A 21,390-nucleotide genomic window follows, 5' to 3' on the forward strand; every position below is an offset into this window, starting at 1 on the left:
GTAAACCACTAGGACCAAGTCTGCAATTTTGGCAAACCACAGAGACCAACCAAGCATTTAACTCTATTTTTAATATGATTGTTGAATAATTTGAATCTAATTAGCTATATAGAAATCAATAATTGTTGATTAAAGTTTATTAAAAATTAGGATAATTAACAATTATAAAAAATGAATATAGTCAACTTCTATTTTAGGTAACTTTATTTAAAAATAAGTCAAATATAATTTAAATTTAAAATTACTATAATATGTTGGAAGATTTAATCAAAATTATATATAGAATTTTAAATTTTAAACCACTAACATGTCTTTGTACATTGAACCCACCTAAAAAGGAAATCCAATTAATGTTATTAACTCCAAATCGTTTACTTCCATAATATCCTCCAATTCAAAATTTTGAATTTTAAATCAAGTTATTATCTATCATCTAAATAAGGAAATTATCAGCCAAATAAGCTTGCAAAATCATACGGTATTTCCTATGAATCGAAACAAAAAACATATAAGCTTAAAATTTAATTTTAATGATTTAAAACATATATGTAACAACCAATAAATATTTTTCATATGATTGTTGAATAATTTGAATCTAATTAGCTATATAGAAACCAATAATTGTTGATTAAAGTTTATTAAAAATTAGGATAATTAGCAATTATAAAAAATGAATGTAGTCAACTTCTATTTCAGGTAACTTTATTTAAAAATAATTCAAATATAATTTAAATTTAAAATTACTATAATATGTTGGAAGAATTTAATCAAAATTATATATAAAACTCTAAATTTTAAACCATTAACATGTCTAGGTACATTGAACCCACCTAAAAAGGAAATCCAATTAATGTTATTAACTACAAATCGTTTACTTCCACATTATACTCCAAATCAAAAAATTGAATTTAAAATCAAGTTATTATATATCCTCTAAATAAGGAAATAAAAATTAACAATAATAATTTTGGAACAAATGGATGGATAGCACCGAACCGTTATCATGATCCGAAATTCAATTGTCAAACATCAAGGATCAAACCATTAAACTCCAAGAACAAATATGATATTCAATCAAGCTTCAAACAAAACAATAGAAACGTGGAGCAAAGATTTTGACATGAAACAATAAGAATCAAGCTTTAAAAATGAAAAACTTTCAATTCAAAACAATTACTAATCGTGGAGCAATGTCCAAATTTTAGATATTAATCACTATTTCTATAGTAGAAAAACATACCCAACTCATTTCAAGCATATTGAGTTACGATCCACAATAAGACATACATCTCGAACCTGAAACTATATTCAAACCTATCAGTAACATTCATGAAAAAAATTGAACCGGTGACATGACGTCATGAATCCTTATTTACATAAATCAAAATGAAGAAAATCACATTTCAGTTTCACTGCAATTTATTTAATGTAAAAAAGATTAATTGATGAAAGCAAGCCTAATTTTATAATTTTAATAAACATCAAAAAGACGCATAAATGCAACAATAATGAACAAATACTTGTGGGTGTACTTTCAAGCAAATAACAATCACAATAATGAAAAAAAAACCTAAACAATCAATTTTTTGAAAAACAAAAAACGATAAACCAGACAATACAAATCAATTCCTATTTCATTGATCCACAATCAACAATCGACTATGCAATTTAACCATGAAACATTTTATTTTAGTGGATCCCATTTAGTGGCGATTGGGCGTATCGATTACTCACAAAAAATAAGAAAATAAAATCAGATTCATAACATGGTAAATCATGAACAAAACGTAAATCATATGATCTAAATGGATAGCCAAAGCTCTAATTCACACTAAAGCTTCAAACAAACAGTTCACAAGTTGGAAAAGAAGCTAAAACTTGAATTCTAATGGGATAATTTCCCCTAATCCTTTTAAATCCATACATGAATCAACAGTATTCTAAATACCAAAATAAAAAAAATAAAAATCATAACAAACAAACTTACCATTGTTGAACAGATTCAAAAGGATTCCGCGATCGAGCATTGTTCATAGTAAATCATTGCCACGAATCCAAAACCAAACAAAAATTCCCAAATCAAAAAAGATTCGATTATAAAATCTTTAAATACCTGATTGAAAAGGGAAGAGATTAACACTAAAAATCATAGATGAATGAAATTTAGAACATAGATTTGCAAAGAAGAGAGATAAAGGAAAGATTGAAGGGTGCTATTGATTGTGTAATTAGGGTTTGTCTTACTGAATGATTGAACAACATACCTGTGATTATCAAGATCAATCGAAGGAACAAAAGAAGCATATTTTGGATTTTGATGAAAGATTCTTGAACGAAAGAACATGATGATGAAGCATATTGGGTGATACCAGAAGATAAAGTTGCCTACAAAATAAAAAAATCTCTTCCAATCGAGAAGAGCAACTAAACAAAAATAAAGATTACCTGATGGTTTGATTTACAGACGACGATTGAAGAAGAGGATTCAATAAGACGATTGAAGAAGGAGATGATGTTGTCGGCTAGGGTTTAGAGAGAATAGATGAAGAGTTCTGATGGAATGAAATTAGGATATAAAGGATCCATTTGGATCATGTGGTCGAACCGAATTCTATTCGGATCCCGTGTCCAATATGATTTCCCTCCTAAACTAAAAAAAAGAGTTGCCACATCAACAAAATTGTCCCAAATCCAATGCCACCTAGCCCAAATCACATCTCATATATATATATATATATATATATATATATATATAGGATTAGGTTCAAACGTGAACAAAATCCCAATAGTGAACTGCGTGAACTGATCTGAGCCCTTGATTTTTATGATCTTGAGATTAAAGTGAGTGGCATGATGGTAATTATTTGGTTAATTTTTTTCATTTAATTAAATACAAAAAGGGTATATGTGTAATTTCAATCTTAAATTGATTGCATAAATCTCTCACAAATCAAATCAAGGATTAGGAAAGATGTAACTTAATTCAATTATTATAATAATTATTTGTTTAAATGCAATGTACACATGTGTATTTTGATTTTGCCCTCTTGTTAATGCGATGTACACATGTGTATATCGTCTGTTTTTGTGATATCTCAGAAATTTTTTTGTATTGAATGTTGATGTACACCTATGAATTATTGTACACATATGTACGATGCTGAGTACACATATGTACTGTTCTATTTATATCCAAGTACATATGTGTATACCGTTGAAATATGAAGGTTACGTGGATAATAAAAATTAAAATTGAAATCTGGTGATTTGTTGTTTATTTTGATAATTATCTTATTAATAAATAAACATAATGTGGATAATGAATTTAAATTAAGAAAGATGTAACTTAATTCAATTATTAAAATAATGATTTAATTCTAATTTTTTATATAATTACAATCCTACCCTTAACAACTAAAAAGGAAATCAAGGGTCCATATCTGTTCACGCAGTTCACTCTTGGCAGATTGTTCACGCTGGAACCCTACCCTATATATATATATATATATATATATATATATATATATATATATATAACACGTTTTCAAATAATTGATTGATAATTTATTATCTAGCAAGTTAAATACTAATCACCTCATGGAGATAATTATCATTTATTAGAGAGAGATTTTATGAGAGCAATATGCACTAGATTTCTACCATGCATATTAATAGTTATTGAGATTATTAAATTCTCCATTTAAAGGAACTTCTAACATCTATCAAATAACCTCCTAATTTTCAAAGAGCAAAACTGAAAGAATGCAAGAACATGTGTATTGTGTTTGCAAAATACCCTAAAACAAGAGAATCCCAAGAACGTTTATGTTTGGGAAGAAAATAATCTCAACCTAAATATCGCATTTCACCTAAAATTTAAGATTCCATTACAATGTTAAATTGATAGGAGCGGGTTCGGGTCATTCGAAACGGGTGGTCCAATACCATGGGTTACGGAGGTAGCAAAACGAAGCTCCGTTTTGCTACAATTCCGGTCGTTTTCCTACCTTTCGATGTAGTACCTAATTATCTTTCTTCCTCTAATTTAGGACATGGAATAGTGCTATGTTTCTCATATGTTTTAATAACGAATACTAAAATTTTTGGTAAGTCAAATATTCAACATAATATTTTACGGTAACTGATGTAATATCAAATTTAAACTCATACATAGATTATCTTCAAACTAATTTTTGTTATTATCTGTAATTTAAATTTTGTGATCTAATATCCTTCTATATATAAAATATTAAATTTGAATTCATACCAAGATTATCTCCAAACTGATTTTTGTTATTATGTGTAATCTTAATTTTGTGATTTTAACATCCTATTAAATTTGATAATATGTTTAAATTATATATAAAAAGGTATAAGTTAAGAAAAACTCAATTTTAAAACCATCAATGCCATGGTGAGGCTAGCCCACCTTGTAGAGGCATATGACTCTTAGAGGGAGGTTTAGGAAAGGAAGCCTTATATTTAATAATCGTATGGCGTCGTTTTAATCGGTTTCACATCTAAGCTTAGATGCGTAACTGCCTTATATTCACTTTCCCATATTTAATATACAACATATATATATATATATATAGGGTCAGGATTTAGAGAAAACGGTAGAAAGTGTGAGAACGGTCACAATGCTTATGAATCGTCCGATCAAAACAATCTATGGACTAGATTGGCGCGGTGGCATATTCGTAAATAACACCAATTTATTACGTGGACAAGCTTCATTAAGGGTAAAAAAGGTAAAACACCATTTCTCACATAAAATACCAATGAAAATAAAACGCCAAATAAATACAAAACGCAAATTTTATCACTGCGTACTTTTTTCTGTGTTTTTATTTAAGCTCTCTGGCTACAAGAACGCCATAAATATGAAACGCCATAATATATAACGCCAAAGCTTACATCCGGATAAATGTTAATTACATTTTTTGTTATAAAAATAAGAGTAAATTACAAGTTTTGTCTTTTATGTTTACACCAAATTGCAGGCGTTGTCCTTTAGCGCAAAAGTTGACAAGTTTTGTCCTTAATGTTCCAAAATTCTGCACGTTATGTCCTTTAGGCCAAACCCAGTTAGTTTTTTTGATTAAATCTGGTCATGTGCCTTGCACATGAGGGTATTCTTGTCATTTCATCTTTTCAGGGGCTATTATGTAAAATAACTTATGTTTAGGGGACTAGTTTTTAAAAAATAAAAAGATTTATAAATAGAAAAGATCTGTCCTCTCTCTCTAACACATGTTTTCCCTTCTCTCTTTCTCTTGTTGCAGGTTGTTTGGGATTAGGGTTTCTGCGAGGGTGGTGATGGTGCAAATCGAATAAATTAGTACAATTCGACAGATCCGTTGAAAGCATTAGCTTGTATATCCGAACCACCAAAAGTACCATTCAACAACTCAGTCATGGAAGCCAACACACTAACATCACCCGAAACCCAGAATGTTGATTATTCAACCATAGATTCTGAATATCCGAACCACCAAAAGTACTGGGAAAACTCCCAGTAAGATTATTTGATTGAGATCGATTGGGATCTCCCATGGATTGAGGTGAAATTATTTGATTGAGATCGGTTGGGATCTCCCATGGCTGGCAGAGCCACAACCACAGTATATACAGGAAGGTTTTGTTTATGAGTGATTAGGTATCTGTTTCCTTTTCTTCTTGCGGTTTACGAAACTTATTTTGATCGATGTTGACAATATTCTGTTTTGAAATGATTTCTGATGATATACGATTGTGGAGAAATAATTTAGGGCTTGAATTTGGTACTGGTGTTGTGATTTTTGTACTGGTGTTGTGATTATTGTAGTTACTTCCACAATTGGAGCCCAGTTCATATACAGGATTTGGAGATCAAATTATTAATGGATCATCACTTTCATTTGCACCAAATAAGATCGCAAAGGGCCCAAAATCAAGCAGAAAGTGGACATCCGACAACAGAAATTGCTTCAATGTGTCTTAGATCAGTCCATCTTCAACAACCTCCAAGAGATCAAGAACATAATAATAATAATAATAATAATAATAATAATAATAATAATAATAATAATAATAATAATAATAATAATAATAATTAATCAAGGGGTTGAGAAAGGGTAAAATGAGGGAATACCGGAATAGAAAGGGTTGATAGGGAAAAAGACAATTTTACCCTCATGTGCATTGCACATGTCAAGAATTAACTGAGATTTCTAACTAGGTTTGGTCTAAAGGACAAAACGTGCAAGATTTTGAAAGTGAAAGGACACCGCCTGTAAACTTTTGACCAAAAGGACAGCGCCTGCAATTTGATATAAACATAAAGGACAAAACTTGTAATTTACTCTAAAAATAAATATCCCGCCTAAACTACGCGCCAAAAAAAATTCTATAAATAGAAACGTCTCACCACCTTCCGTTTATCACACCAAAAAAAACACACAAAAACACACAGTGGTTGCTAAAAAAAATACAAGCCAATGTAAAACGCCAAAAAATACAACGACAGCAAACATCTTTTTCTTTGATACTCAGTAATGTTCTGCATGAAGCTTCGCTGAATGATTTGTTACGTGAGTGTAGTAAGATTTTGCTGCATGAGATAGACAAAATTGAAAAAAGAGGGACTGATGACACCCATATGTCATACTGTCATCTTTGTTCTTGAAGAAGGTTTGGATGATATGAAGAGACCTATACCAGTGTAAACGCTACTTTGGCCTCGATGATTATAATGAAGACGACGGGCAGATAACATCCACCCACACGGGTTCGATCTATGTCTCCAACATCCACAAAGACACTACAACACATGAACAAAGAAAATAAACAACGCCAAACCCAAAACGCCATTTATTTGTCACAGTTCTTGTAGTTTCAAAAGAAAAAAGAGACTGATGACACTGTAGATTTAAAATCATAAATTGCTTCTACTTTGTTTTTTTTAATTTTCTTTATTTGTTGTTTGTTTTGTAATTTCAGTTAATAAACAACAAAAGAATATTAATACTATAATGAAAAATATAATAAAACGCCAAAATGAGCAAATGCTTGTAAACGCCATCATGCCATAAAAACGCCCCCAAAAAACTACCAAACTATAATAAAACTACTTTGAATAACTACTATTATATAAAAAAAGTGTGAAACAATGTGCAAAGAATATAAAACAAAAGAAGTCCAATCGTTATCTAACCGCCATTGGAAAACAAAATGCCATAATTACAGCAGTCAAGATTTGACGTGTTACACCATAAAAACAGTTGAGTCTGAAACAAAACATGGTAAACTGCAAAAAACAGTAAAATGAAACGACGGAAAACATAATTACTAACATTTATTATATTAAAAGCAATACAATTCAACATGAACGTACGTATCAGCGGCTGGACGACTTGAAGGATTAAGTGGCAAAGGATAAGGGTCAAGATTCATTGGAGTGGAACAAGAAGCTTGGAGATCAAGGAATTACCGGGTTTTGTTACCGATTCTTCTTATTTTCTATTTTTCTTTGTTCCATGTCTATGAATTCAGATTTAAACCTTGTTTTATTATTTTTGAAACCATGATTCTTGGCTAAATTTCTCAAACTACCTAGGTTAAGATGAATATTTAATAAGTTTTGATTTTTATTCGTTATTAATGTTGGTTATGGGTTTTCTTAGAAAGTAAAGAACTTTGGAACCTTTGATTTGGTGTATATGCGTATCTTGTTTTGAGTTTCGATTAATTGCTCGTTTCACATGAATCTTGATGAATGTCTTTCATAGAATAGGTTCGTGTTAATTATCTAATTATCATGGGTTTGGGTAATTTTTGGGTGAATTGGCCAATAGCCTTAGAAACGGTAATTAAGAGATTATTGAAACTTGATATTCTACTAATCTTGTCGCTGTGAGGCTCGGGGCTATTAATAGGTCTCAGTTTGGTATATAGCTAGGATTAGGTTTTGAGAGAAATCGATCTTAGTTCCCTGATCATACACGTGTCTATTAAACCAAGTTAAAATCCATAGTTGCCTTAGACTTTCGCGCTCTGAGGTAGATTGTCGTAATAGGGCACTTTTCGAGAAGTTAGAGGACTGTGAGGAAATCTAACAAGCGGTAGTCGTAACAGCCATGTAGAGTCTCATAAGTTTCTTCCTGAGAAGGGTTGGAAGGTCTTAGTAGGGATTTCATAGGATTTAGCATTAAAAGATCCCGGTTCCATACCACTTTAATTTCGAATAGAAATCCATTCCTAGTTAAATAGGATTCTAGCCTAGGTAGTCTTCATCACCACTGAGTTAAAACCTTCATCCAAAGTCGCGTCTAGTTAGTCTAGTTAATTAGTTTAATTGTAATTGCAATTTTAGGATATTTAGAACCCCCTCCCAAATATAAAAACAGTTAGAGTCCGTGTCAGTCTAAGTCTAGATAGAAGTTAGTAAACGTAATTAGAGAGTCTCGTGGGTTCGATACTCGGAATTGCTTAGGCTATACTACATTGACCGGTACACTTGCCGGTTGTGTGCTCTAGGTTTAGAGAGTCTTAGTTATAAATTTAAAACTTAGAGAGTCTAGTTTAAAAAAAAGGGTAGTTGCACGGTACCCCTGACCGCGGAAGGGATCTCCCTTCCCAGTTCACCACCCGACAAGGATCCCTGGCGGCAAATACCCATAGCCATCAAAGAGGGGTAAGAAACATGTTTCAAACCCGAGACCTCGAGTGTCCTCGGTCCGGCTTTAAAGCGGGTGTCGGTGGCCACCAAAGTGGCACTAATGGGAATTGAACTTGGGTCTCCATTGGAGAACCCAAGTCACTCCACCACTAGGCCACTTGTGGTGGTTTAGGGTTTAATTTAATTAATTTATTTAGACCACTTTTAGCACATCACGTATCCTGTGAATGAACACCAAGCAGTTTCCTAGAAACAAAGTAAGCTAACCCCGCCTCACCTCCAACATTTTCCATGTTGGGTATGACACGCCCGGGTTGTTCTTATTTGGCAGCTTGGATTATTTATTATTTATTTCCGTTGTACTTATTTATGACCAACTGGATTAATACTAGTACTGTATAATAACAGTTATAAAATATGTTTAACCGGATCCATAATGTTAACCGGTTATGTGTCATGAATGGATCTTCGCATGAATGGATCTTCATTCGAACGAACAGACACCTATTCGCACGAACTAACTTCTGTTCGCATGAACGGACCTTTCAGTCGCACGAACAGTGTTGTGGACCTAGGATATTTTCATAAATTCATACTTTTTTTTATTTAAATTCTGATCCGAAATCCTTGGTCAAATCCGAAAACTCACACATCTTCATTTACCTATTGTAGGGTAACCTCGGATACCAACCCTCAACTCGTCAACTCTCGGTTTTATTGGAAAGCTACGCAAAACCGCGAGTATACTCGATCCCATTTTCTATTTATTACACTTTGGGTGCAACATGTACATTTTATATGAATCACGCAATCACATTGTTATAATCACACTCTATCCAGTTAAACATGAGACTTGTATTATTCTTGTCATCTCGCATGCTATGTATACGTGTGTCTATATGCTCATTAACTTTGCTAGCCTACCTTAACAATTATATCGCTATAGGATTAACGCACCACCCTGATACGTGGTCGGAAACCGGTGTTCATTATGGTTTAAGTTCATGTTTTTATGTGACTTTTAATCACGGATAGCCTACTTTTAATGAGGATTGTGTTTTGAAGGTCTTATAGAGTTTAAGGAGCTATTCGGGAGCTATTTGGAGTGCCGGGAGCGAGCGGGATCAACCGGAAACATGTGAAATGAAGAAACGATGAAAAACAACCTAGAGGGGGCGTCAGCGACGCACTATGGGCGTCAGCAATGCGTTGCGTCGCTAAAAAATGGCGTAGACAGCATGAAATTGCGTCAGCAGAAAAATGGAAGATCTAGGCGGCGTCGCCGACGCCACCAAAAGTCATGTCGACCGTGCCCGATTTGCAATTAATTTGGGCATTCGATGTTGCCAAAAGTGGTCGACCAAGGATCACCGTTGGTTGCTTGGTTCGGTCCAAAGATACATAATCTAACACAAGAAAGTCCACCGGATAGTAAAAGTCCTCGACCTTGACTATTACATCCGTGACTATCCCACGGGGTAGTTTAGGGGTCAAGTCGGCTAACACCACGATGATGTTAGACACTTGAAGTGGACCAAAATCATATTGGTCATATAAACTACCCGGCAAGATACTCACACTTGCCCCAAGATCCAAAAGTGCCCGTGTCATTTTGAATTCACCCACTTGTCTAGAAATAAGGGGCGCCCCCGGATCTTGAAGTTTTGGTGGAAGTGCACCCGAAAGAATTGAACTCACATTTTCGGTTAAATCAAGTTTCTTAGGAAACTTGTGAGTCCTCTTTTGGGTACATAAATCCTTCAAGTATTTAGCATATGAAGGTATTTGCTTAATGGCATCTAAGAGTGGCAAGTTAATTTTAACTTGTTTAAAAATTTCCCACATCTCTTCTTGATGTGGACCTCTTTTGTTTACCACTTTCTTAGATGGTCCCAACAAAGGTTCGGGATAAGGGGCGGTATTAACCTCCACACCCTTTTCCTTAGCCTTTGGGACGGGAATGGTCACAACGGGTGTATTTTTATTAATTTTGAAATCATTTTTCGTTTGACCCGTTTGACCATTTTTACCTTCATCGTCACTTGCATCCTCCACCACCCCTTCAACAAACTTGGGTGATGGTGGCTCAACACCACTATTAATGATCCGACCACTACGTAAAGAAATTTCATTTAAATGTACCTCACGTGTATTCTTTGAGCTCGACCCTTGATGTTTAGGGTTCACTGTGGTGTCACTCGGAAGCTTCCCCATGCTTCCCCTGATTTGAGCCATTTCCTCCGCGAGTTGGCCCACTTGCTTTGCCAATGCCTCATGTGCTTTATCCCGAATCTCGTTTGTCTTCTTTATCTCCTTAATATCATTGTGAGATTCTTTTATATTGTTTTGAGATTCTTTTTGCATATTCAGCAAAGCATCCATTTTGGCACTCAAGTCATCGCCACTGGTTTGATTGTTCGACACGCTTCCATTACCGCCTTGATTGTTGTAATTCCTTTGGTACCCACCTTGGTAATTATTGTCCCTACCTTGGTACCCTTGGTTGTAATTTCGTTGATAACCTCCTTGGTTACCAACTTGACGGTTTTGATATGATAACCCGCTTTGACCTCCTTGGTTACCCGATTGAAAATTCGGGTTCATTTGATTTGAAGCATTACCATATCGGAAGTTAGGGTGATTTCTCAAACCCAGATGATAAGTGTTGGAGTTCATGTCATATTGCTTCCTATCTCCATACACTTGGTTGACTTCCTCCGTGTAGTCACTCGGCCCCGTTGGACATTGTTCCGCTCTATGTCCAATATCACCACAATCTTCACATACCTCGAATTGAACCGCATTTACTTCCTTTTTCTTCATTCGAGCCATTTCCCGCTCTAAGGTGGAAATCTGATCTTTAGAGTCAAGATCGGGAAGTGACCGGGAAATGGGATGCTTCTTAGCTCGATCGGCTGATTCTTTCTCTTTCGAACGTTTACTCATCCGTTCCAAGAATTCCCAATCATCATCTTCATGGTTGCTTAGAAGGGTCCCATTACTTGTTGATTCAAGTCGGTTCCATGTGTTGTCATCTAGACCTCGAACAAAACACTTTACCAATTCCCGCTTCTCAATTTGATGATGTGGGCATCTCCGCATCATTTCTTTGAATCTCGTGAAGGCTTCATGCAACAATTCGCCCGATAATTGGCGAAAAGACCTAATTTCATCACGAGCGTCGTCGGTCTTTGCCATAGAATAGTACTCATCCAAAAACGCTTGTTGCATTTCCCCCCATGTGCGGATGCTATTGGCCGGGAGTGTAAGAAACCATTGCTTCGCTTTGTCCTTTAGTGAAAATTGGAACAAGCAAAGTTTAACTTCTTCTAACGCAAAGTTATGCCCCCCGATAGTGTTGCAAACCGAAGAAAATTCCGCCAAATATGTGTATGGCTCATCATTGGATCTCCCATTGAAATGAGGAAGTATGTTGATGTAATGTGGTTTACAATCAAACATCCTTCGCTCACAAACGATGGGTGAATCGTTTTCGGTAACAATCGGCCTGAAACGATCATTCACTCCCCGTGGAGGTTGTTGACGACGATGAGGACCGTTAACTTCTTGATCCTCCATTCTTCGGTTATCCCTTCTATCATCTCGTCTCTCATTCCTCCGTTCATTTCGTCTCTCATCCCGTCCAACATCTCTTCTATCATCTCTCCGATTTCCACCTCGGTTAGCCCCTTGATGACCACCTCCCACAAAACGAGGAATCTGGTTAGGGTTAGCATTATTGTTGTTGTAAAACCCATCATTCCGGTTCCGTTGGTAGTTGTTTCGTTGTTGGCGGTTATTTTCGTAACCGTCATTCCTTCTATTCCCACGACCATAATCATCATCCCCAACGTAGTTGGCATTTTGATAGCCAAACTCTTCATCTTCATACCCTCTCGCACGGTAGTCATTACCCCGATTGATGTACCCCCAATCTTCATTATCGTCCACCCGATCATCATAATAACCCCCATCATCGGAATTTTCTGTATGCACACTTACATGTTCCGGCGATTGATAACCGGGAACACTATAAGGTTCGTCATTGGGGATTGCATCTCTCAAGTCGTCGATGTTGAAAACGGGTCTTCATCGATTGCCGTGATCACGATTACCTCTACGATCTGAATTGACATATCCATCATCGAGGTTGACGGGTAAAGAAGTTTGTCTGTTACGGTTTTGTTGTTGGGGTGTTCGTTGGTTGTTGTTGGGATTTTGGTTTCTGAAAGGTGGTGTGGATGGTATAGAGTTGTCGTTACCACCCGGTTGATCTTGAGGTAGAGGTTGGGCGTTTTGAGTGGGATTAAAGTTACTCCGATATTGGTATTGGTTCTGGTTTTGGTTGGAGTTTTGGTTTGCCATTGAATCGGTTTCAATGGTTGGTGTGAGTTGTGGTGATGGGTGGGTTTGATTAGAAGCAAGGGTTGCTTCTAACCGGTTTGTTCGGTTTCTTCTTGCTACTCTTTCGATTTCCGGTTCGTAGACTAAAGGTGAAGTCCTCCCGGAGTTTCGCGTATGCATGCACTACCTGTAACCTGCACAAGTAACACACCCCGCGTAACAAAGAAAAAGACAAGTACAAAAAGAAAGCTAAACAACTTAAACAGTTAATCACAAAAATTCTAACAGTATCCAAACACAAAGCGCACGCACTCCCCGGCAACGGCGCCAAAATTTGTAAGAATTCGAATAAAAGCACCCTATTCTCTATAAAAAAAACGATCCAACTATCCTTTTTACCTCACCAATTAAACCCAATTTGTAAATTCCAACCAAATATCATATAAACCCCAAATAAACCCACGATTTCAGCATCCATTCTCTCTCCTCCATACTTCATCTTCTCCACAAACCTTCTAAGAACCCTAATCTTTTCACTTTCATAACTCTTTCAATTCTCAACCAATCTCAGAGATTTTTGGGTCTATTTTGTGTGAAATTTCGAGAGCAACAAAACCCCCATCTCAGTTTTTAGTAATTTTTGCTTATTTGCAAGATATTAGGGCTGCAAATTTCGGGTTTTGAAAGGGTGTGGACCATTTACTTGTTGTTACATCTTTCTAGAGCTCCTCTTCTTCTACATTGCTAAAGACATGGCTAGCCGTAAACGATCAAAGACCACTGATGCAGAAGCTTCATCATCAAGTAGTGTCTCAGCTAAATGGCAGCAACGTTGCAATTTGCCAGATATAGAAGACAAACTATTTAAGCAGAACTGGGATTGGTCTAGATACAATGACACAACGTTTGGGGCCCAATGGGACCAAAACCAAAATAAACCATTGTATCGCTTTACCAACAAACAAACGGAGATCAAGTTATGGCAATACAAAATGTCTAAAGTGAGTGCAGTAGACAAAGTTTGTGTATGTGAAAGAGTGGTGAATGAGGAGGAATTTCGACAGATTGGGATTACACAGACGTTCGAAAGGTTGGGATGGGAGAGAGTCCTTGATTGGTGTGAGGGTGTAACTCCAAGAGTTTACTTGAAGGCGGTAACAAATTGGTACGCCTCATTACGGTTAGAGAACGAGGATGAGCATCCTAGTCAGTGGCGATTGGGTCAAGACGCTGTCGGGCGCCGGCGGCTGACGCTCTTTCTCTTTGACACAGAAAAGAGTCTATCTAATCAAGGTATACTAGGTGATACTGGAAAAGGTTCCATGACGATGAGCTTTGAAACTATGAACCAAATTGCAGATTTTGACTCTTTGGGGGTAGATAATTACTTCTATTATTCAACCAACACATTCTGGTCTAGCGAATTGGTTCAAGCTGATCCAGTCGGTCTACTGGAGATTACTCTACCCAATTATACCACTGGTAGATACGACCGAAACCATCTGTCCTGTGAAGGGAAAATTTTGCAGAATATCTCCTTAGAAAACATCATGGTTAGATTGGGAGATCGTGGGAAGCTGCGAATGTGGGACCTCCGCATATTACACGCACTACTTGTCGGGACACCCAAATTGTCATGGCGTCATATAACCATGATGAACATTTGGGACATGAGGAATCAGTACAGGAGAAAGATGATTCCCTGTGTTCGCCTGATCAGTGCTATGATTTTTCAGCAAAACCATTTGAAAGATAACTCACTATGGATACTCAAGGGTATTGACACGATCGATTTTGCCCAGCTAAGATCAGGCGTAAACATATATGCAGAGGTGCTGAATAAGAAGGCTAAGGTGGTGGATGGAAAGATTGGTTTTCAGTTTGAGTATGTGCAGAGGAATGAGGATGAAGAAATGGGAGAAGGTGATGGAGGAGATGACGAAGAAGAAGAGGCAGACGAGGAAGAAGATAGGGGGCGAAGGCCCCCTAGGCAAAGGTATGCGAGGCGACATAATGAATCGTCACACACGGTGGCGCAGTTCATCAACAATCGATGAAGAGCAGCCTACTCTAGTTACCCTCTTGGGACACAGTATACATATGATAACGTTTCCGCGGTTATGGGGGAAAACCGTGAGCTTCATGAGAAGAGACATCAATGGGAGCATGATTTCTTCATCCAACAACAAAATCAGTGGAATGCCAAAGCCGCCCACCGGGCAAGGGTGGAAAAACACATGGAAGAGCTGCAGATACAACAAGCGCTCCAAAGATCCCAAATGGAGCGACTGATACAAATGCAGGAGGAGGAGACGGCCCGAAGACGGGCATGGGAGGAAAAGGAAGAGAAACAACAAAATGAGATGTTCGAGGCCCTCACTGGTCACCCATACCAGCCGAACCCGCCAGTTGACCCGAACGAGAGATATCAGCGGTGAGGGCGAGGTATGTGTTTTGTTGTTGTTGTTGTTGTTTATTTTGGGTTTCTTTATTTTTAATTCATTAGTATTTTTTTTTAGATAAATGAACGTTGTGGGTGTGTTCCCTATATAACCCTCACGAGACCTCTCGTCCTCCCAAGCTATTGGGGGGTTTAAAAGGGCTTGTTGCATAAGCTAAATGCAACCGTGATTCCTACGAAAGTGAGTTAGGATTATTATTGTTGTAAATTATTTTCCACAAAAAAAAGTCAAGGTAAATTAACGCATGATTTGGTAAAACTTTCATAAAAATGGTAGAATTAAGAACCTAACAAATTTCAATGGTTGTGAGAAGCATGCTTCTACACAAGGGTTTAGATTTGTAGGTACACTATGTTCGCGAGACAACCATTTTTGTGAAGAGAAGAAGAAGACATGAACATATAACGACAAATATCAGGTGCATGTGTTTCCTTTTTACTTTGATTCTTAGATTAGTAATAAGTGGACTGTAATTGTATATTACTTTCGGGGTGGAATTTTTGGGAAGTTAGCCGTGTCACATCCCTTATGCATTTTAAAACTCTAGTTCTTACACATTGAGGACAATGTTTACCTCAAATGTGAGGATGGGGGAGTAGTAAAAGTTTTCGATTTTGACCCACTCATTTAAATACTACACATTGAGGACAATGTTTACCTCAAGTGTGGGGATGGGGGAAAATTTCAAAAAAAAATTCAAAAATGTCTTGTTTCGAAAGCGATCTTAAAGCACAAGTAACTAAGTCAACGAAGGATGTCACAACCCATTTGGTCTTTTGTCATGGTCAAGTTCAAATTAATAACATGACGAGTATTTAGCGGGTGGTTATTTGGGAATAATCCGCCTAAGAAACTAGTATTTTATGCATGTCACATACCATACCCTTTAGATATGTGAGGTTTTGAGCCACTTTTATATCATAGATTACATACTATGTTTCTTTGTTTGAGTGGAGCATTAGTCATGTATTGTAGAACTTGCATCTTTTGATACGTTTGAGACCATAGATCGAATACAAGCACAAGAATGATTAAGGCATTAGGTAAACATTTTCCTTTTACAACATTTATATATCCCTACCCAAAAAAAAAAAATTATCCATTAGTCACCAATTTTGAGCCTAATCCTTTCGTTTGACCACCTTATAGCCCATAACCTTAAACCTTTTTCTTTTAAACCCGTGTGATGGAAATTCGATTATAGGAGTCAAGTTTGTATAGTTGTGAATTGCTTGTTTGCATTTAAAAAAAAGAGAAAAATCAGAAAATGTTACGAAAAAAAAATAGAAAGTTGTTGAGAAAAGAACAAAAATATATGTTCTTAGTTTGAGAAATAAAAGGCGAACATCATTGCCTCGAAGTTGATGTATAGTTTAGTTTTGTTTAGAATAGTTGTTTTGTAATAAAAATTGAATTTTCATCACCTTAGCCACTTTAAAATATCCTATTTCCTACCCTTAGCCTAGCCCCGTTACAACCCTTACAAAGACCTTATGACTTGTGCTTAGTATTCGTGTTCAGTAGTGGAGAACGATTGAGTTGCAAGCCTATGCGGGTACATGTTCTAATCGGTTTGAGTGATTCTTTCAAAAGTGCTAATACATCAACTATTAGCCAATTTTAAACCGAGTGGAGAGAACATTGTGAGGGATATGCATGATTTGTCGGGTTCACGGGCGGGTTAGTCTTGGATAACCATTTTATATGTGATGATTCACTTTACCGTTAAATATGTTGAAAATTGTAAAGAGTTTGAACTTTTGTATGACAATTGACCTTAACCTTCGTCTCGGGAATGGGGAGTGTATTCTTTGTTCGACCCACGTGAAAGTGAAAAAACAGATTTGCTTGAGGGCAAGCAAAAGACAAGTGTGGGGATGTGATACGTGGTCGGAAACCGGTGTTCATTATGGTTTAAGTTCATGTTTTTATGTGACTTTTAATCACGGATAGCCTACTTTTAATGAGGATTGTGTTTTGCAGGTCTTATAGAGTTTAAGGAGCTATTCGGGAGCTATTTGGAATGCCGGGAGCGAGGGGGATCAACCGGAAACATGTGAAATGAAGAAACGATGAAAAACAACCTAGAGGGGGCGTCGACGACGCACTATGGGCGTCAGCAATGAGTTGCGTCGCCAAAAAATGGCATAGACAGCATGAAATTGCGTCAGCAGAAAAATGGAAGATCTAGGCGGCGTCGGCGACGCAGGGGGGGCGTCGGCGACGCGGACCCCTGCTCGCTGACGGGTTTTTCTTGATTGTTGCTTGTTTTGGCGAGTTATAAGTGGAATTTTGACCCAATTCGGGGGGTTACACTTTATGGGAGTTTGAAACCACTTCTTGGAGCCACAACCTATCATCATTCCATTCCCCAATCATCAAGAACACTGAATCAATCATCCACAATCATTCGATTTCACCATCCAATCTTCATTCCCTAACCCTAATCATCATTCATCCTTAAATCCATTCATCACCACCAACCATTCCAAACCTTAATCACCTTGAGCATATCAGGTATGGTCTGGCTGAAGACCTATAAACTTAGCGCTCTTGGGAGGCAGCCCGAGGATGTAGAGTAGTGTATATTTGTGTTGTTTTGCGTGAGTATTTTTGCAGGTTACCAGGTTATTAATATCTACGGATGCAATGGTCCAAGTGTGGGGATGTTTGGTGAAGTCCCGTACGTTCTAGTTGCAATTGCGGACAATGCATGGATTAGAGTCCAGTCAGAACTGTCCATACTCAATCTCCATTTGGACGGGGATGATTTGCACACTAATTGTAGAGATTGACCCGGGTACTTGTTGGACACGACCGCGAATGAAATGCTATACGGTCGTGGTGGAACATGACACATGAGGCTTCTATGCTTTAAACCAGGGGAGTCTGTTCCACTTTTATATTATTTCATTTCTATTCGTGTTTTTGGTGGTGTTAAACTCTATGTGTTAGGGAATGGGTTTTAGTTATTTGTGTTAGGGATTGGCCGCTCATGGGGTTGTTGGTTGGTATTCCCCAGTTTGTTATAAATTGCACCATACATTGGGGACAATGTATCCCAAGTGTGGGGATGCGGTAACTCGGGAGAGGGTTGTAGGATTGTTGATCTTAAAAGCTTGAAGGGTTGAATTTGTGCTAAAAATTGAAAACTTTTGAAAATTTTTGTTCCTCAAGTATGCTTGAACTACATGAAAACCAACATTTTCAATCGCTAGTGGGTTCCTACTGATATTAAACGAACTTAGATCCCTAGTCATGGTGGTCCCTTTAAGTTTCATGAGAGTGTTTCTGACAAGTTTAGAAAATAGTTGAGAAGAGATGCCTAACTAGGGGTAACATGCTTTAGGAATTACACATGCTATATGTCGGTAACCCATATTCCTTTTGTTCGGTGAGATATTTGAACCTACTAGATTGTTAGTTGAATTGCAATAATTGTTCAATTGATGAGTGTAGGCCATATGTTGCTTTGTGTTAGAACTTGTATGGTTTGATACATGATGAGACTGTGCTTTAGCATATGCACATAAATGATAAAGGCATTAGGATTCCTTCATTGTGTTATTTATTGATTGTTGATTCCACCCACCTTAGTTAACCATGTTGAGCCTTTCACCCTTTGTTTGATACACCTTGTTTGACCCGTTTGACTACCAACCATGAATGACAAGTACGTGTTAGATGTTTGTTGAAAAAAAATGAAAAGAAAAAAAAATTGAAAAGAAAAAAAAAGAGAAAAGAATGAAAAAAAATCATTGTTAGATTCGAGTTAAATAAATGGGTTGAAAATAACCCATGTGTTAGTAGTTATTGTGAATAAGTTGTCATGATTTAGTATATTCATTTGTGTTCGCCAAATAAACATAAAAAGCCAAAAATATATCCCTACCTTTACCTTTAACCCAAAACCCGTAAGTCCTTTTGATATGTGCTACGTTATTTGATACAGTGGAGGTGTGATTGCTATACAAGCTTATGATTGCAAGGTAACATATTTTGTTTTGAGCGAAATATATACTAGTATATTACACGCTAGTCTTTATAAAGCCGAGAGTAGTGATCATTGTGAGGGGCGTGTGGCATGTGTGTAGTATCATAAGCATGTTAGTTTTAGTTAGGCAAGTCTTAAATGTTCTAATTTTGCATCAACTATTTGTCAGATTGTCAATCTCGATTGTGTCAGTCTATGGAACGGGTATGACTTGGGACCTTAAATTGCTAATTCGGTAAGGGATTTAATGATGATTTGTTAATAAGATGAGTAATGTTTGTAATAGTTGATTGAGGACAATCAATGTCAAGTGTGGGGATGTGATGGAGAGTGCAAAACATGAGCGTTAAGTGTGTCAAATTACATACCTTATTATGTTTTAAGCGGTTAAGTGTTTCGAATATGATGACTACGCATATTTCTGGTGTTATAGGTTAACCGGCTTAAACCGGTAAAGTTGGAGCGTTTGGTGATGAAGCGGAACTACCAAGGATAATAGTCAAGACACACTAAATTATTCGGGAGCCGTTACGAGTCAAAATGTAGCTTGAATGTGTAAAGAACACAAAATACTGGAGCATTAGGGGAATATGTGTGAATAATGGGAATTAATTCATCAACAAATGTACAGCAGCATGGTTGAACAAAAAAGTGACGCAGCAAAGGGTTTGGCGGCACATGCTGGACAAAAATTAGGAGCCAAAGAAAACACCACATCATTATCATCACGTGTAGATTTGGATCTTATTTTGGATTAGGCCGATAACAACAACAACATTATTGGACTTGTCTAAAGGGCCGACACATAGGGACTTTGGTGGCAGACTCTTGAGGGGGGCTTGATAATTGATGGCAGGGATTGATTGGAATTATTATTGTTTTTTGTAATAAAAACATAATCCATCATACATGATCATAAATATCTACACTCACATGCAAAGAGGGGCCGCCAAACAATAGTCAACAACAAATTGGTGGCAGACATAGAAAGGGTATTAAGGTGAATGGGCAACAAGATTGGTGGCTACTCACGTGGACATGAATTGGGCTTGACATTAATTCATCATCATACAAAAGATATATTGGCACATGGGCCGACTTGGGAATATTGGGCTGCCACATGATCGTTAAAAGAAATCATCGTCATCGCAAAAAGAAGAGAGGGGGGATCCTAGAATAATATCATCAATCTCGACGGCACGGGGTATCAGGCGATTGAAGATCAACAACCGAGATGAGCGGCTAAAGCTCTCGTGGGCACTTCGGGTGAATGATTCTTGTGAGACACTTTTAATTCTAGTTTCTGTTTTGTATTGAGATTTGGATTTGTAGTCGGGTGACAACCGACTATTTGCGTGATTATATAATTTGTGTGACAGACAAATCCTGAGTGACAGTCAGAGTTATAATCATGTTTTGAATCCAATTATGCTTTTGTTGATTGAATGATTCCTATGAATGTTTGTTTTAATATTTCTCTGATCAATTAATATTAAGATTTTGAACTGCATAGGTAATTGGTAGATGTGACAGATTTACTATTCAATCAATAGCATCCAATAAAATCAGAACTAGGTTATTAGTAATTACAGAATCTGAATCCCGGAGTGATTGCCTTTCCTCATCATTGTTTGTTACAACTCAATCTTTTATTAATTGCAACTTGTTTCATGTGTTTTTAATTTCATATCAGATTTATAATCATCAGTTAGTTTAGTAAAATTTTACAAACAAAATGTGTAGCACTAACCACATGCTCCTCGTGGATTCGACACCCGACTTACCCTGTCTATAGGTAAAGTTAGGTTTTTTTTTTTTTGAGTGGCCCACGACAGCCGCATCACACCCGTATTCTTGTGGTATTGTTAAGTAATCTATTTTACACCATTGTCGTTTTGACGACATTGGTAATCACGATTACGTTAAACTCT

At 36.7% G+C, this 21,390-nt stretch overlaps 1 protein-coding gene across 1 annotated transcript; it reads right to left on the minus strand.

Moving 5' to 3' along the window:
* Window positions 1-9,928: 9,928 nt before the first annotated feature.
* Window positions 9,929-13,024, minus strand: LOC110890960 (GATA zinc finger domain-containing protein 14-like). Its single transcript, XM_035981716.1, has 5 exons — window positions 12,775-13,024; window positions 12,133-12,645; window positions 11,361-11,784; window positions 10,690-11,303; window positions 9,929-10,065 (listed from the first exon to the last, which is right to left on the minus strand). Exons 1-5 carry the CDS (start codon window positions 13,022-13,024, stop codon window positions 9,929-9,931), a joined length of 1,938 nt encoding a protein of 645 aa, XP_035837609.1.
* Between the last annotated feature and the right edge of the window lie 8,366 nt (window positions 13,025-21,390).

The sequence above is a fragment of the Helianthus annuus genome, chromosome 2 (assembly GCF_002127325.2).
Source record: "Helianthus annuus cultivar XRQ/B chromosome 2, HanXRQr2.0-SUNRISE, whole genome shotgun sequence".
In the NCBI taxonomy this organism is placed as follows: Eukaryota; Viridiplantae; Streptophyta; class Magnoliopsida; order Asterales; family Asteraceae; genus Helianthus; species Helianthus annuus.